The 19022-nt window shown below is 49.3% G+C and overlaps 1 protein-coding gene across 1 annotated transcript in view; it reads right to left on the minus strand.

Moving 5' to 3' along the window:
- The window catches only part of IGDCC3 (immunoglobulin superfamily DCC subclass member 3), a 105586-nt gene that overhangs the window by 18032 nt on the left and 68532 nt on the right, over positions 1 to 19022 (minus strand). The window contains exons 5-7 of the mRNA XM_050903532.1: positions 16470 to 16607; positions 9364 to 9522; positions 1211 to 1376 (exon numbers count right to left, since the gene is read on the minus strand). Coding sequence (XP_050759489.1) covers positions 1211 to 1376; positions 9364 to 9522; positions 16470 to 16607 — 463 coding nt within the window. The remainder of the gene's footprint in view (positions 1 to 1210; positions 1377 to 9363; positions 9523 to 16469; positions 16608 to 19022) is intronic.

A 19022-nucleotide genomic window follows, 5' to 3' on the forward strand; every position in this document is an offset into this window, starting at 1 on the left:
AATTTAGGTTTACAACACAGGTACTATTATTTTTCAGTATACTGTTCCATGCTATTTCCATAGAAACTATGTTGGCAACTTGTAATTTTCACACTAAGTGCATCCCACCATATCATTTCCTCAGTACAAACATCCCCATCCCCTTGCACGAAAATGCAGTTATTTAGCACTCAGAGAAAACACTCTTCCCCGGTGAGATAAAAGGCTGAAGTTTAGTGAAAGTCAGCTTCCACACAAATATTATTTCAAATGTATTTGCATTTGCACACCCAGGCGGGTCAATGTTCAGGGGATAAAGCGTGGTTCCTCCGTTGCGGAGTGAGTGTGGTTCCTGCCAACTCCAGGGACAACATTTGGTCCTTCCAGAAATACCCAGATGATGATCAGGACTGAAGACAAACTTTTGCTGGGTCCCTGCATCATCAGTCAAAGTCTAACGCTGATGTCCTGCTACAATAAAGCACGAAGCGCTGAAATGTAAGCCTACAAAGTGCAGCTAGTAGGACTGGAGCAGTGTTTTAGTATATCAAAGCCCAAGTTAAATTCACAGACCTGCTTCTGAACATTACCACCTTCACATTAGCTCTTTGCTAATGCAGAAAGAAAGCCAACATCTCTCCCACTTCCCTTTGCACTGGAGTCCAGATAGTTCAAAATAATGGCTTTTAATTCAGCCTCCCTCAAAAGCAGGGTGAGGGAGCATTGCATCAGTCTCAGGGATGTGTGACAGCAACCCACCTCGCCTGCCGAAGCCAAGCCAGCCCTAAAGCACTCCCTTTTCAAGGTGCTCAAGCAGCAGGGCTGCAGTCTCTCTGCATCACTCACGCCCCTTTCGGCCTCGAGGACGTTAGCCATTGCCCAGCGCAACGGGACTACAGCAAAAGCAGGGCTTGCACGGCTCACCAGGACGTGCTGCAGACCCCACTGCTCTCTGCCAGCCTTCACCAACCGGTCCAAAATGAACCACTGCACACATCTGCCTCAAATCTGCTGTCTGTGCAAAAGGCGAAGCCTGTGCGAGCTAACTTGCTCTTTCCCCAAGAATTACACCTGCAAGGACAGCTATTTCTGGACCATCAGGTAGGCGATGTCAGTCCTCCATGCACGGTAACTCCAGATTGACGCTGGGGAACGGCACAACCTAGCTGCACATCTCACACTGCCCTCCACCCCGCGCTGCAGTGCCAGCGGCCGGCGCACGAGGACTTACCTGTTGTTATTCTTCAGCTTGATGTGGTCGCTGGTCTCCAAGATCTGCCCGTTCCGCAGCCAAGTGATCTGTGGGGGGGGTTCCCCTTGGGCCACGCACGTGAAGATGGCAGTAGTCCCCACGGGCCTGGAAATGGACTGGGGATGCTGCACAAACTCTGCGGGGGCTGCAAGGAGGAAGGAGAAAGAGGGGGAGAAAAGTCATGATGATCCCACTTTATCCTGGTACAAGGAGCAACCTCGTAGCTTGGGCTTCCATGAGCCTCGTCTGCCTGGGAACATGGGATACTTGGCCAACCCACGGCACAGGCAGCAGATAACTATGGTTTGGATGGTGTGTCTGTAATCAATGCATTGCTGCAAGTTGGTTGCCCGTCCTGGCAGTCACGGCTTCATAGAAGGCACCTGAAGGTCATCTCAGTGCTGTATGGAGAGCGGAGGTGAGTCCTGCAGGGTTCAGGCAAACAGCAACAGGGTCTATGCCCACTCACCTCTCCCCAGTCTCCCACTGAAAGCAACCTCAATGCTGCAAAATCATCCATATCTGACAAAAGTTATTTAAAAACACATCCTGCCTGTTAGGGGAACAGGCTGGAAGGTCGGCAGTCTCTAGTCATTCGCACACACATCAAACGGAAAGCATGCGTAACCCTTCATAGTGCACGGCACCATGCAGGGCCATCACCCTGGCAGAAACGAGCCCTCTGCTATGGAGGCTTGCAAAAATCAGCGCATATTGACAGTACGAAGAGTGGTGAGGAAGGAAGGCTGCAACTACATGTGGCAATTACAGTATTTGCGGTCGGGGAGATCTGCCGTTTCATCAATGGCAGAGCTAGAGCAACGCCCTGGCTTTGCCCAAAGGACCCATACGCATTAGCAAACTGCTTGCAAATGGAAAGAAATGTATGGATGTGCATACAGCAATCTGGCAGGTTGTTCTTTCCCCAGTAGATATCAGATTTGCTGCAGATTCTCTTGGTAACAATAGATGGGGGAGCCTGTTTTACCCCAGATCTGCAGCCTGGTACCCTTGGGGCCCTGCCAAGCCTGGCAGAAGACTCCACTATGCCTGTAGCTGCTGCTCACCTCGTAACCAAATGTTTTCACCTTTAACAATAACATTTTTCAATGGAAAGTGATTTCCCCCCTTCCAGCAGCTCAAAATAGATTTAAAATCATTTATCAGAATAAACCAGCGTATCAGCCTACAGAAAGCAAGGCCTGAAAGACACTGCCAAATACGTGAGTTTATTCAAGCAGTTACGCTTCAAAGGGCAAAGTGATAAATATACTCCATGTTGCTGCTGAAACCTAAAATCAGGTGGAACCAGCAGCAGCCGCAATGAAGACAAACAGATGAGAGGCACGGGCCCGTAATGAATTTACTGACTAGCGTCACTTAACGGATGGCTGGAGTTAAATTTTTCTGACAAAAGCAAGATTATCCAGGGAGACACGCTCCGTGCCACTCGCTGGCATTTTCCAAGCATGGGGTTGGTGGGCTCTGCCACCAACAGAGATGCTGGGATGGGAGAAGGGAGCAAACTGACCCAGCACAATGTGTTGAGGGGTGGCCAGGCTGCAGGTGGGAGCAGCTATGCAAGAGCCGAGCCTTGCGGTTCATGGCCAAAAAACCCCTCAGGGTTTGCTGCAGGAGCACGGGGTGATAAAGTTCTTCCCCAGCTGCGTGCATGCGAGGGAAGAGCATCGCTACTGCTGCAACAAGGCCAAACCGCAGCGAAAGGTGCTTCTGTGTAAGAGCGAAGTCATGCGCGTTATAAGTCCCGCAAGCAGAAAGACACAGAAATCCACTGAAGAGCCCGTCCACCTCGAAGGAGCCCCCTCTTTCATTTTTAATAATCAAAGGGAAGCGGAGCATGGCAGGTCTGACTTATGTTAGTGGTAGGGGGTGTCTGCCGGCAGAGTTTATTATCAGGCCGCTTCTGTCAGCGCTCGGGTCTACTAATGAACCTGATCTCAGCAACCTAATGGACACATATTTCCAGAACCTCTGGCTAAACTTCCCCAGGTGCCAATCGATCCCTTGTCCTTTTATTTCCCTCCTACGTTTTTCCCCCTCTTGACTTATAAATTAAAATAGAATTCAGGATGGGTTCAATATAAGTTGGAAGCACGGATAAACAGGGGGAAAAACCCCTCTTCCCTGCAGTGAATGGTCCCTTTGTGGCATACAGTGAGAGCATTAGAGACTTGATTCTCAAGACTTCCTTAACCTCCCGCCCCCTGCTTTGTGCTGGCGCGGTTTTGCGGGAGCAATTATTTTGCAAGTGGCTGTGCACCTCCCTGCTTTCATCTGGGCTCCCGAGTTGCACCCGCAATACTCGCAGGTGCAAACCCACGACGCCATGGAAGGGCACAGCCATCTTCCAGCTCCTCGCTGCAGCTTCATTAAAGATCCTGCCGCTTGGCTCTTTGCCTCTGCCTCCCCCCGCCCCCGGGCTTCGCCAAATCTCCAACCCGCCGTTTGTTCCAGCAGAAACAAAGTTTTAATATGGAAAGAAGCATCCGGCGTAACCCTTCTGGAATCGCTGGCTCTCCTTATCCTCCCTTATTAGCCCGTGTCAAGAGGGAGTAATTGGAGCGGTGTCGCGTGTGACTCGGGGGCAACGAACGTGCAGCTGCGGCCGCTGGCTCAGCGCCAGCGATGCTATTCAGGACCGCGGCCCCTCGGGTTCCTTGGGTCCCTGCTCCCCTCCGCCGTCCCTCCTCTTTGCTGTCTCACGAAACACAACCAGATCAAAACCCCAGCCCCTGTTTAACTTGCTTAAACTCTCTGGGGAGCAGGCGGCCGCTCCTTCAAACGGCTCCCACCTCCGCCGTGCCGAGCTGTCCCTGCTCGGTGGCAGCCCTCGCTGCAAGACGTGGGATGCCCTTCCGCTGTTCCTGCTCCTCCTGGCTTTCTCCAGGCATTGCTCTGTCCCGTTCAGGTCTCACCCTACTCCTTTTGGTGCAGAAGGAGCAGCAGTGTGGAGCTGTAGCATCAAAAGGGCCCACGCCACAGCAGAAACCCATGGAGTTAAAAGGCTCCTTGTCCCCATCACCAGCTTCCGATAGCATCAGAGAAAGGACATGGTCCGGGTGCCACCAAGGTCTTAACGTGGGGACAGACATTGCTGCAAGGAGATGCCCCTCTGCTACCCCGGACCAGGGTGCACCTGACCCGGTGTTCATACCAGCGTCCCCAGGCAGGGTGCCCTGAGGCGGCTGCTGGTGCGTGGTCTCGGGGCGAATGGCTCCTTTCCTGGACAGAAGGATGTCTGCTCTCCTCCTCCCAGGTCCTCTCCCTGCCCTTTCAAACGATTTCGACAGGAACCGAGAGTTTGCCACCTCTGGCCCTGGGTTAGCGGGAAAGGAGCAGAAGCAGAGCTCTGCCTTCAGCCAAGCCCTGCCTTCAGCCAAGCCCTGCCTGCTGCCAGCCCTCCACCCCCCTCATCATTCATAATTAATAGAGCATCTTGTCAGTGCTCATCTCACCCTGCACGGAGGCACAGCAGCCTGAATGCCTCTCCCCCTTCCACACTACATGCCAAAAGGCCATCGCAGGCGGCGAGAGGAAGCGCTTCTCAGCCCTCCGTGAAGATCTTCACGAAGACATTAAGGAAGATCGCTGTTAAGAGCAGAGGATTCAAACCTGGCAAGGAGGAGTGGGCAGGATCCAGCTCTGGCTTGCGAAGTATGAAGAAACCAGAGCGTTGATTATTCAGGACTTAATGGGAGGGAGGGGATCATGCAGTTTTAATGAATATTTAAAGGCATGACATTGGTATCAAAAAGCAATAACACTTAATACCACCCCCAGAATCATTAACAAAGTGCTTCAATAGCTTTTACTGTGCTCAACAAACTGTGATAGCATGAAGATGCACCGTAACAGCGGGTTGTAATGGGAGACCCGGATGGGCTCCATCTCGTTAGGGACATCTCATCTCAGCAGTGACCAGCCACCAGTGTGTCCCCCAAGATAACAGGGAGCTTCGCTGCCCTTGCCATGAGCTTGCGGCGTGGTGCTTATTGCAGCGCCCGACAGCTCGCTGCGAAGGGCTGTCCTAAGGATCGGGGAGCCCTGACAGCCGATGTGCTGGTGCCAGACGGATCCTTGCCGCTTGCACCTCAGTACGAAGCCGTCATTAATTCTCAAGTAGCCAGAGTGGCAGGGTGAGGGAGGGAGGCTGGGGTGAGGAGAAGGGAGGATAACATGGAAACAACAAAACCTCATAAATTAGGCTACCAGAACCTACAATAAGGCTATAAAGGAGAAGACAGGTCAACAGGGAAGTCAGTCAAGCACAGCATCAGATGACAGGAGATTTAAGACAAAGAACTGCTGCCCACTTGGCTTCTCTCCGTTGACGACAGAGGATGCCCAGATGCTTACGTAAGTAACTGAACTATTTAAGTTGTAGAGCTGGTGGGATTGCTAGGGCCAAAGATGGAACCCATGACCCTGTCCCCTGGGAAACAGGCAGAGACCACTCAAAGGGGCTGTCATGGAGGCTGTCCACCCACCCTCAGTGGGTATCATAAACTTCTTGTCCCAGCAAGGTGCAGGCTGGAGCTCCGCAGCAGTGGGATGTGTTCCCACATCACCTACTGGCGTGCTCCTGGGAGGATGCTCCGGAGGGCTCAGGCACCCCAGCTCACTCCAGCATCCCGACGGACGAGATCCGAGTGCCCACCTGTCCCTGCGTGGTGACTTTTCTTGAGAAGGAAAACATGGGCAGGAAGGGGACTGCTCCATGGGGCACATCGACCCATGCAGCACGTACTGAAGTTGTTTTTGCAGCATGAATTTAGGGCTAAACTCGAGGACAAACCAAGTACCACAGAGCTGAGCCTGAAACACAGCAACTGCAATACATCTGCTGCTGAATTCAACCCCGCAGCCAAGGCTTGCAATGCCAGCGAGCAAGAACGATGGAAGAAACATCAGGAAACGCAGCAGTGGCCGGATCTGCTGGACCAAGGAGCGCTGCCCGGTTCTGCTGGCAGAAAGCAAGGCAAACAAGGCAGTCATTGTCAGCAGAGCCTTCAAAAACATGTCCTTAAGATGGGCACTCATTTATGAGATGGGATCTCATTTTTCTGCATAGCTTTCAGGAGGAAATGAAGCGTGGAGTGGAGAACACTGGTGACCATCTGGCCATTCACAGCCCATCAGTTTGTTATGACACCAAACACATAATAAAGCACAAAAGATTGCACAGGAGGTAGAGAGAAAGCGCTTTGATATATTTTTTTTTTCCTTGCCACCGAAGCCTGCTCTTCCCTTGCACCACACGCACGCATACCCTCCGTTTCAGCCGGCGATGCATTCGGCCCTTCGACAACTCCCCCCGTGAGACTTTCATTCGCAGCTCGGCACAAAGCAATATTCAAATGGCTGCGCCGGGATCTGAAGAGAAAATGGAAACTTTCTTGTGTGAGAACCTTACAAAAGAGATCAAAGGAGCCTAAATGGCCAGGGGAGGGCAGGGAGGGAGGGAGCGGGGGATTGACGCCTTCTCCTCTGAAGGGAGGAGGAATTCCCAGGAAGATAATAAGACAGCATTAGATGATCTGAAGGAGAGCCTGCGATGGGAAAGGACATTGCTGCCAGAGCAAGAGCAGAGCCCTGCGCCGGGACACTGCTGCCCATGCGGCTGCTGCGATGGGGACGAGGACCACCGTTGGCAGCAGGAGGGAGGACACGGTCTCAGCCCCAGACTCCCGCTAACTCCTCGCCTTACAACAGGAAACATCGCCCTTTCTCCCCCAGTTTCCCACCTATAAAACGTGCCTCCTTCAAAAGACACGGGGCAAGTTAATTTGTGCCTCCAGGCACTTCAAGGGCCCCTGCATAAAGGCAGCAAGTACCTGGCCTGGCGTGCTTTGAGGATGCCGTATTGTGCTAGCCCTGTGCTAACTTCCTCTCCAGCCAGGCTTTTGATAGCCCGCTCTTTGCTTTTATTCTCTTTACGGATGTAATTTGCATCACTGACATCCTGACAAAGATAAAACCCACAGTCTCCCATGTCAGTCATTATCGCTGTTTTCTTCCCAGACAAACCTGAACAGCAATCATTTGTACCTCTCAGCTGGAAAATTCAGGCAAAATGAGATTCAGAAGAAGGAAAAGCTGCTTCCAGCAAACAGGGTGAGCAAACCTGCGATGAGCCCAGCTGCCTGGCCAGGGTCTGCCATTCGCTTCCCTGGGGAACGACAGCCCCCCAAAAAACATGAAGCATTTTATGGATGGGCAACACAGCTTGGGGTCCTGGACACTGCAGCTCATGTCTAAGGGCTACACCAAGGACGTACTGGCCATGCTTCTCCATACCACTGCCAACTTCTAATGCTCAACGCAGGAGCATCCCCCTTCCACAGCGAGGCTGGGTTCCAATGCCCCTGTGATTACCATTTTAGGGACAAATTCTCATCTTGGTTCCCTGGGTGAAAATCCACAGTAATTCTACCCCAGATGAACTCCAGCACTAGACCAGCTGCTCAGGAGCTGACGTTCAAATCTCCAAAGAGACTGAAAACTGCCCATCTGTAGCAAGGAGAAGTTGTGCTACCTTTCCCCCTCTCATCCAATTGCTAACAGGAGCAGTCAACAGTTTTCAACAGCTGTATTTTCACAACTTCATAGATTTTCCAAGTAATGTCTTTTGGCTCTGCCTGCCTGCCTCCTGCACATCAGCTTGGCACATTTGGGTTTAGCAGACCTCTTGCTACATGCACCACGTGCAGAGCTGTCCTGCAGCAGCTCTAAAGGGTTTCTATCAGTACAGCAAGGTTGTTCTTAATGCCTGGGTTGGTGTTTCTTTATAAGGGGACTCATAGGTGTGCCAACCCCCAGCCAGCTGGAAGGCCCCCTTGTTGCATTGCTCACCCAGAAATCCCGCAGCGAAAGAAACGGTGAGTTTTCACCTCCTCTCACGTCTGATCCGCACCCGGGACTCAGGAGGCATGAGCAGCCCTGTATAAGCACCCTTTCTACATTGCTCCTCGCTGCTCCCAAGGCAAAGGGGAAAAGGGATGCCAGCGCCCAGGGACCACGGCTGCTGCACAAGCGGTGCGGTGCCGGGTCACCACCAGCGACTCCCAGGACCTGTCAGGTGAGCATCAGGGCTGGAGCAGGGCACTTACCCCATCACCAGCATGAAAGGTTCAATTAGCTCACTCCGGCAGGAGGTGTGTAATTTTAGATTCAGGATATCATCAGTCAATAGTTAATGAGGGAACTGATGAGAGCACGAGATGCTTTAAGTGGACTAGCTTGAAGAGGAGGTGAGTGCCTGTAATCAGAGGCGGATTACTGCCATTCAGAGCACGCTGCCAGCTGGGTTTGCCTTCTGAAATACTTGCCTGGCTCCCCTCACCATGGAGACTGGTCGCACGGAGCATGTGGAGGGGATTTGTTTGGTTTCTTGAGCGCTGATCTCTGCTCTGGGCTGAATCACCCTTTACAAGTGGCATTTCAGGACAGTTGCTGCGGGGAAGGGGAGCAACCTGCATCTCCTGGGCATGGCCCCCAAAGGGTGCTTTACTCATGTCGTGGCAAGAGGCTCAGATATAGTGTCGACTGCTAAAGAAAACAGTCTCACTGACTTTTTGGAAATGGTTTTAGACTTACTGGTGCCATTTCAGTTGGAAAGCAATACGCTGTGAGTGATATCCACTCCTGGATATCACTGCAGGAGCGATACCTATCATGCAGAGGGGTCCAATATGAGAACAGTGCCCATGTCCTCATAACACTAAGGACTGTGCAGGGGTGAGAGATGAATTTGGCTGATTAATTCAGCCCAGGCTTTCTGCTGAGATGTACAAGTATGATAACAAGTAACAACCGGTGTCTGTTAAGCCAGATAAATGTCTGTGATGGGGTGGGAAACCATTGCAACGCATGCAGCTGAGGCCTCAGTTGAATGATACCTGGTTGCCACTCATCTGCGTGGGACACAGAGACATACACCCACCTGGAAAACCACGTGTCTAGAAAAGAAGTCCTTTGTCTGATGCCATCAGAGAAGCAAAGTCAGCATCTGTCCAACCCAACCCATCACAGTGCCCAGGCGACACGTAGAGCTTGTGCAGAGGGCACAGCGAAGCGGCCATCACCGCTCCCCAAGGCCCACGTTTGCTCACCTTGTACAACGAGCCTGCCCTGCGCGGTCCTTCGTACCCGAGTGCCGGGTTTGTTGGCGGCGCACACATAGATGCCGGAATGCTGCACGGTGAGGTCTGAGATCATGAGATTTCCTGTCCCCAGCACCTGGATCCCCTCCACGCCAATCGGGCGGCCGTCTGAAAGAAGGGGAAAAGGGTAAGAGTCACATGCTGGACTTTTGAGTGAGGTTCTCCAGGGCACAGTCCTCGGTGAGGTCCAATCTAAGTACTTATGGAGTGGTGCCATGCTCTGTTACTGGGATTTGCCAAGTAAAGTCAGTAGGTTTTAGCTGATGCTCTTAGCAGAAGGTCCTTCTGGAGAAAACCAGGATCCTCAGGTGTTGGCCCCAAACCACACTTTGTGCTCCTTGGAAAACCAAGGTACCATCACAGGAAAGGTGAAAGCTTTCAGCCACATGTTCAGATCAAGATGAAGTGCCCGGAACATTTTTCAACAGAACGGTTAAACCAAGTTAAATCATATCAGCTTCTTACATTAGACTGACCAGGGATCCAACCAGCTCAACAGCCTGCTCCAAACAGAGATGCTCTGGGAAGGAGAAGACCAGCCAACCTACAGTACTTCCCTGATGCACTCTCCCACCCGCCAGCAATTTATGACTTGGGGATTTCCTGAGCCAGAAGTTATGCCTTTTTGCCTGCTAACCCTTGATGGATTTTTGTGGCTTCGGAAACTATGCGAACACTGGATTTTCGATGCCTTACCTCTTGAACACACAACAGCTCAGGGCCAAGGACCCAAAGCCTGAGCTGGTGGTTAGATCTGCTCAGCTACTCTAGCTTGGAAGGGCAACTGGAAAGGGCTGCCTCCATCCTGAGTGCTGGGTCTGAGGCAGGCTGGCAGGAGGGCAGCGATGATTCCAAAAAGCCGTGCCTGGGCTCCAGCACAAGGTCTTCAAAACTGAAGCGCTTAACGTGAAATAGTTCAGTATCAGGGAATTCACCTTTTTCCAACAAAGCCTGTTTTCACTGGAAAATTCCCAGCCAGCTCTAATTACAATGTGTTTCATTAGTATCAGGCTATTGCTTTTTATTGTTTCATTGGTTTGTGTTTTAAGACACTGTCTGACAAAGGCAGCTCTAAATCAGTCCTAGCATGTGTCAGGGTGTCTGAGCAGAGGGGCAAGGCAGGGGAGTAGTTTTACTGGAGGAGTAGTTAAAGGGAGCACACTTTCATCAGACGGGAAACGGGAATCCAGTTCCTCTCTTGCCTTTGCTCATGGAGGAGGTTCAAGAACCTACAGAAATGCGAGAAGCAAGAACCAGTCCTGGTGATCTCCCCACCTGACCGTCCCACGAGCCCTGCATACATGTGTGCTCTGCAACAGCAGAAGAGCCTGTGTCTTGTGCTTCAGAGTTGTGGCTAGTAAAAGGAAAAATTAATCTGAAAAATTTCTCCTGGGAGCTCTATTGGTCTGTGCCGTAATCTTGCTAAGGAAACGGAAGAAGCCAAATAAAACCAGAACTGCTCTGTAGGAAGCAATGGGTCATGCGGAAAGATCTGAGATGCTCTAGCTGGTTTCCACTCCTGTGGGCCACCTCCTGAGAGATGCTAGGTAATGGCTGTTCAACCCGCTTTAAAATTTATCATCGTCCAGTGGGCAGAACAGTTTCCAGGGACGTTTAGCGCTGAAGGACCTCAGAGTCAGGCTGGTTACCAATATTCATGGCACACAACCACTTCAGTGGCTGCATCTGGTGTAATCCAGCAACAGGAAACCTTCATGGAAAACACAGAGGGCAACACAAGTTGCCACGGGGCTGCTGCAGTCACCCCGAGACACCCCGTTATCCCCAAGGATTTCCTTCATAGCCTCTGCTGTACAACAACGTGGCCCCTGATCGAGACCTGGCTCATGCCTGACCTCGGGCAGGCTTCATGCTTCAACACAAACAGGCATGCAGGGCTAGTTAAAAGTTATCTTGCAGTCGTACGCTTTAGATGTAACATTGTGCTTTGCATAATAAAGAATATTATGAAGATTTGGGCCATTCATAACCAACAGGTTCTGGAATAGATTGGGAAAACATGAAGGCAAAGCAGCACTCAAGGAGAGGGACAAATGCACCATCAACCCAGAAATGCCACTTTGCAACCTGCTGCCCAGCAAGTGCTTGGATCCCCATGGAAAGGCACGTGATGGGATGGAGAGCAAGTGTCTCTGGCAGCTTTAGTGAGAGCAGCGCACGTTCATCAGCTCGCAAGCCTGGACAATAGAAGTGAGGGATCCCATTTCAGATTAACGGCAGCATCCTGCTAGGAAACACCGGCAAAACATGGACTGAAAGCTACAAAGCACTTCACAAACACATCTCCTGCCATGCTCTTTATATATTGTCTTTCAGGAAATTTTTGAACTCAAAGGTTTCCTTGCTTCATTAGGCAGGCAATGCCAGACCACTTCATTATTTGCATTGCAAAGAAAAATGCTCAGGTCTTTTAGAGAGAGAAAAACAATGTCATTAAATGATTAAATGATCACATAGCTGGCCAAGCCACTGCAGCAGTAAATGGCTCAGTCATAAAAAGGACAGTAAAACATGACCTGTCCCACATTTAATGAGCAATAAGAAGGAACCATTCCTTTCAAACATCATTTGAACTGAAGTGTAAAGAGGTCTGAATTAAATTCAAATTGAACTTGATTTCATCTTTTAAATTAGACCTTTTGGAAGTCCATATTTACAATAGGCGTAAAAATCAAATCTCTGTCTCGAGGGAGGGACGGCACCAGTGAAAGACGCAAAGTGGCCATACCTGGATGCTTCATCACATCATTGCCTTAAGAAATACCACAGAAATGTGACTTGAATGTCAGTAGTTTTACTGTATTATTTATAACGTGCTACATAATTCAAGCATGCAAAGACCCAGCCTGCAGCAGGTACTCCACAAAGTCCAAATACCAGCATCGACACGTCCTCAGTTATCTCTCTAGCTCCAACTATTAATTAGAGGTGTGGTGGTCTGAAGAAATGTCTCCTGTGAACTAAGCATCTTTCATTTTCCTGAAGAACAAAGCTCTCCAAGCTCAGAAACCTCGGGGGACCTGCCATTTGATTCAGAGAGTGTGACCACCTCTAACAGCCAGCAAAGATCACCGTGCCAGATCATCCCACATGCCTCTTACTCAACTCCTCCCTTCCAAAGAGCGCTGAAAAGGGCTTCTAGAGAAATAGCTCTACGTTCTCAGCCTGCTCCATCCTTCTTACTCTACTGTGCCTCACTCAACCCAAGGCGTCCTGTGATCAGTTAGAAGGTCTTCAGGTAATATCAAGTCCAACTTAGTAACACTGACAACACATATAAATAATACAGAGTATTTACACAAGAAATTCGTTGCATCCTGAAAGCTCAGCACTTTGCAGAAGTGCTGCGCAGAGGGACTGATGTCCCTCACACCTGCTTTGCAAAGGTTACTATCTATTTTAACCCTGCTTCCCTTACACGGAGACCTGAAGAGTGGCTTGGATCAAGGGATCCAAACCCTGAAAACCCACCTTCCTGGCATCACTTGCCATCACCAAGTCATCTCTCCACGGAGGAGATCCGAAAGATTGCAAAAGCTAACACTGTTGCTCAGTTCCCAAAGCTCCAGGACCCACGCAGGCTTGAAACTGCTGCTCATTTAACATGACCTTCTACTTCTTTTTATGACGTCCAAAGCAGAAAATTTGAGGGCTGAAAACAAGCCAGTCTGGGTGGAAATGTCTGACAGATTCTTTCTGTCGATCCTCAGTTTACAAGGGCAGAAGGGGGAGGTTCAGCTGGTTGTGAAGATCAGCCAGGCAACCGATGAATAAAGCAGACCATTCTCCAAATGGGAGATGCTCCCAAAAGATGCTCCGGCTATGGACAAGTAGAGGCTTCGAGGCTCCCCACTGGGGTGAAGTCTGGATGAAAGATGCCTGCAGTTTGGGAGCCGCATTATTTATTTTTCCAAGGTGTATGTGATGCTTTCTGGAGTCCATTCTCCGCCTGCTAACCAAGTGATTGGCACACCGGCACCAATTACGGAGATCCGTTAAAACGTGCCAGGCGATATGAATATGCAACAACACGAACGCCTTTCTTTTATAAGTAGCAAGTAGAAAGAAAGTAACAACTTTCTAATGTTGACCATTTAGGTCTTTTGTGAATTCTTTGTATTGTGTCATAGTAGCCTTCCACTTTTTAGACACATGGGTCTCCTGCTCCGGCGGACACTGGGCACTGTGGATTAGCATATTTAGAGTACATTGCAACAGTTGACTATTCAGTATGTGAAGTGGTGAAATTTACTCTATTATTTCTAAACACTTACGGGAACGGTGCTCCTGTCAACCAGTCAGCCATCTATTGCAAGCTTCTGTGTCCAATAAGTTACCAATTAATTGGCTCCTACAATTGTTGTATAGTTTACTTCTTGAATGGCTCCCTCTTTAGTAATTTCCTTCCCATTGTGCGACCCTTTCTGACAACTTCTGTATAACGCTATCAGATAATCACTGTCTTTTCTTTCTCGCCTCACTTTTCTGTATCTCTCTAAATAGTTTATTATTCCGGCTTGGTACCTTTTATGGAGGCCAGCTCAGTGGCCTGTCAGTTAAAGGGTAAGGATACATTAAAATAGTCATTCATTCAAAAGGCTTTGCAGTAAGTGCCCAGGATATTCATTTGTGCACACATACAGGTCCAAGCCTGAAGTGCGTAGCTCTGAAAGGAAAAGTCCTATCTTCCCTGAACAAACCCTTAATGATTTTACGTTTCTCTCAGAGCCTGCTCTCTAATGAATGTTGACATTTCATGCACGGCGAGACACAGGAATTCTGTTTGTGGTCAGGGGCTACAACATATTCCCAAGGAAATTAAATTCAAAATTGATTGTGTGACACTCAAAAACTGGCCCAGAATTTGAATGATTTCCTTCAAGCAAAATATCGCTGCCTTTCCCACTGAAAACCAGCCAGGTTTTAGCAAAGCCAAAGCAAAAAGTGCAAATGTTGTTTATGGCTTGCTTTCCCCTGCACCAGAAAGCTGTAAAAGCAAAATTGTTCTTTTGCTCCTTTCTGACACAAGAAATGCCACAACATCAAAACTGTGAGCAAAGGGGTTCAGAGCGACGCTCCGAAACGGCAGCATGCCCCGTGCAGAGCTGGCACAATGGCAATGCCACGACTCTTCTTTATTTCGACCAGGCCAGAAAGAGGTTCACGTATAATTGACTTTTTTTGTTTAAATTAAGTCAGGCTTATTGCTAAATCAGCTGCATCTCTCTAAGACTTTGCGGCCATGGATTTTTTTATTTCTGGGAGTGGATTAAAAGTGGGTTTTTTCTCTAAGTTGAGTAAATTAACTGGTTATTTAAGCTAAACCAGCTCTGTAGGAGGAACTTCAGGAAGAAGACCTTCACACAGGAGGAAGCCACATATACAGACGACAGACGCTCAGAGGACCTCCCTGTCCAGCGTAAACCCCTCTCCCTCATCCTGATCACTCAGACACGGAGACAAGAAAGCGCTTCTGAAATGGCTACAAAGAGATGACAAACCCACCGACTCATCGGAGAGCCTGTACGGCACATCGCTGGCGAGATTGGTGTGATACTAAACAAGAACTTGTGATGCTTTGGACAGCAAACGTTCCTACTGAAGGGGAGGGAAAATAATGGGATCTCTTTCCCATTCAATATCTCTAATTCTGCTGCTGTGCTGCAAAGCGGCGTGGAGAGGGTATTTATTTTTGGTGGAAGGCAATGCTGAGCTCAGACCATCCAGACAAACATTGCACAAAGCTATTACATCTTCATTATTGCACTGCTCTATAGAGACAAGTGTTTTGAAGAAGGTAATAAGCACTTATAATTAAGGCAATTATAAAGTAGTTTATTATAGTTGAGCGCTAACATAGAGCCGCCTTGTGTCCAAGAGAACCAAAACAGTGATACAGCCTATCTGGGGAATTTTTAAAACAGCATCAATCTGACGGTTATGGCTCTGGAGGAAAAAAAAAAAAAAACAGCTAGTGGCAGACACAAGCTGATTTTACAAGCCTCCAGAGGATGCAAGCAGGAGGGCAAACACGGAGAAATTGTGCGATTGATGCCGGCTACGTGTCCTCGTCCCCTGGCAGACAGCTCTGGAGTGGGAAGTCACCCTTCCCATGAGCTGGACCCTGACCCTTGGAGAGCCACGGGTGTGAAGTCCCACATCCAGCACAGCAGCATGAGACAGGATTACCCCTGTTTGTGCTCCACAGCCACCTTGGGGGACTCGGGGAGATTAGCATCCCAAAAATGACATGACCTCGCGGACCACAAGGGCTTGGGAAATGCTAACTGAACCCAACCCTGCAGTGCGCACAGGCGGAGTGACAAGCTCCGGAAGACAAAACAAAAGCCATCAGCTCTTTGCTCAGCACAGATTTCTGTAGGGCAATGGAAGTGTCGCTCCGAGCAAGATAGTTTCCGAGCTGCTATCACAAAGTTAGAGCCTAAAATAACCCTTGCTTTCAGACTGGGAGAAACACGGCACTTTGCTATTCCTCGTTTATATGATGCCATCAGATACTGCCTCTGGTTTCCATGCTGATTAAAAACATATCACAGACCCCAGCAGCAAGCATTTGTTTTTTCAGAGCTTTAGACACGCTACTTTAAACACTCTCTTGCCCTGAAATTTTTTTTAAAACTCCCTGAACAGGCAGCAAGTTTCTTTCAAGTCTGTTTTAACGTGAAAGATGTGTTTGTGTATGATTTTGCTTCTCTAGGCCAACAGTGGTGATGTTTTTGATGCAGCTGAAGAAGATGCTGTCACTCGAGAAGAGATAAAATTATCACCTTTCATGAAACATCAACAGGTTTAACCAACCCACTTCTCTAACAGGTAAAAACAGGATCCTGGCAGAAAGAAAAAACAAAGCGTAGACACGAGGATAAAAAGCACTTCAAGCCTACAATTAACTTCAGTGGTAAGGGAAAGGGTGAATCACTTGTTGTATGAAATAGTCAGTGGCACCTACCTATTTCTCATGTGATGGCAGTGGAGAGGAGGAGGAGGAAATCCCGGTCACCCCCGGGGCTTACCTAGGCGGCTCCAGGAGACGATGGGTCGGGGATTGCCCGTTGCGATGCACTCCAGCACAGCGGTCTGGTGCACCGTCAGCGTGAGGTTCTCCGGGCCGACGAGAATCATGGGGTCCTTGTAAACGGTGGAGTGGGAGCCTGCAAGGACAGCATCATCGTTAAAAAGCATCTGATTCTCTCTTGTTTAATGGAAACACCGAGGGCTTCATGCATCCTCTAAGTACAAACGACGTGGCTGGTGCAATCGTCAATAAATTTGAAGATGTACATGAAACAAAAGGAGCACAATGTTTGCGTGACAGTCACGTTGTCTGAACGTGTTTTAAGTGTGCACGGATATTCCTGGGGAAAACCCCTCAGCCAACCGACCCAGCCACGAGCAGCCCTGTTAACACCCAGATACGGGCAGCACAAAGAAGGAATCGCGCTGTGAACTGCAGAAAGCAGATGTTGCAGGACAAACATGGTATATAGGGAGGACACAAGCTGCAGGACAGCTCGTGCAGACAGGAATGCAAATAAATGAAGGAGTTGCTTTATCTTTCAGCATCTCAAGCCATAAAGTAATCCATGCAGTTCACAATGCCTAAATCTGCCTCTCTGCGAGCATCCTCTCTTGCTGCTGGTGTCATTTGCTCCAAAAGCCCTGTCCTGGGACACGGAGAGCAATGGAGGTGCCAGTCCCTGACTCCTGCTGAGGACCTTTTTGAGAGGAAACTCAAGGAAACTCCTCTGATGACTGCAGCCCACAGGGTGCTCATTTCCCTGCCTTTTAGAGCACCCCTGTCCTGGCCCACTCCGGTGTAACTGGGTGCAGGGAGAGGATGCATCCCATTGCTCTGATATAATCGTGATACAGTCATTGCTCACGTCGCAATTGCTGATCGTTTATTTGCACTACAGTAGCACCAAGTGGCAGCAACCAAGAATGAAACCCATCGTACAAGATCAGGCACAGACCCATAATAAAATAAAGCCCTGGCACAAGGACTCTGGAAACCAGACAGGCACAGGACAAGCAAAAGAAACCACATTTCACCAGGCAGGAGGAGACTGCGGGACAAAAACATCACCCTGTGTCAGGTATGACACAGCTGAACCTGCACCTCCTGAGTCCCTAAAAAGTGCCTTATCCCTGGGCCAAAGGTCCCTTCAGCCTTCACTCCTGTTTGTTGGGAGCAGGAGAGGAGGAAAAAAAGGAGATATTCTCAGTTCTCCATCAGTGAACAGGAACACTGATAATCTCTGCATTAGTCTTCTCCCCTTTTCCAACGAGAGCTGGGTTATACTCCAGAAATGCCGAGGTCAAGCAGTGTTTAAGGAATTTCAACAATCTGACAGCTGCTGCTGGCAAAAATGCTCCGTACACCTGCGGAGAGAAATACTTGGGCTGGTTGTCTGCCCCCGAGCAGGAGAGGGGCACAGGGAGGGCTGGGGAGCTGAGCTCTGCCACGGGCCGGACTTTGCTGCAGGGACCAGCCCACGCTGACTCCCGTACGTGGACCTTCCAATGTCCAAAAAGCTTGTTAAAGAGAAGCGATCCACCAAAATCCATCTCCAAGGGCTTTTCTCCAAGAAAAAATTTCTTTTCTTCCTACGCTTTTTAGCGTTAACCTTTCACCAGCAGCTCCAGGGCTGAAGTCAGGGCGTTAGCAGGGGGATTTTGCAGCGGTCCAAGGGCAAGCACAGATCAGAGCGGCTCGTTTGTTCATTGTTCCTACAGGGGCTAAACAGGGAGCGATAAAGCGACTCAGAGGTTGTGTCTAAATGGGCAAAATCCAAGAAAAATCACCGTGTCAGTGTGACTTAAGAGCTGACTTTCTCACTAAACGCATTTCACTGCGAGCCATAAAATGCAGATTTTTTTATGAGAACCAGAATGCACAATAAATTCATATGACCGGCTGGTTAACCCCAAGAGATCTGAAAAACAATACCTTCCCCCTCAGTACCTCGGAGTGCCTTTAAAACCCGTGTAGATTTATTGTTCTAAATCACAATACTAAATGTTCACGCTTAGAATAATACGATATTATCATCGTATTATATAGTGATTTCAGTATTTCAAAACATAGAGAAATGAAATGAATTGTTCAAGGTCACCCAAGAATATCAGTAAACGGGAGCTGAGACCAAAGCAGAATTTTTAAAACAGTCTATTTTGGCAAGAAAAAATAATAATAATAAAAAAATCACACTCTTCAATCTATACTCTGAGTCCTAAATATGCATTCAGGTTTTCAGGTGTGGGCTCAGCTCCCTGAGTTTGGCCAAACCCTGCCCAGCTCTGGAAGTGGCATTTCCACCGCTGCCCACTTTCTCCTGCAAAGGCCACGTCATGGTCCCATAGCTTTGCTGACGAGCCCAACGCCCACGGCAGTGCCAGTTCCAGGGCCAGAAGGGATGGTAACCCAGCAGGGACGCGGCGGTCAGACGCCAGCACCACGCAAAGGGGCTGACCGTGCCCGACCATCGAGGAGGAGGTTTCCTTCTCCAACCAGAAAGGCTCTTTGATGCAGGGGCAGGAAGGAAGGAGTGACAAAACGAGGGACT

This window comes from Gymnogyps californianus, chromosome 11 (genome assembly GCF_018139145.2).
Source record: "Gymnogyps californianus isolate 813 chromosome 11, ASM1813914v2, whole genome shotgun sequence".
NCBI classification, from domain to species: Eukaryota; Metazoa; Chordata; class Aves; order Accipitriformes; family Cathartidae; genus Gymnogyps; species Gymnogyps californianus.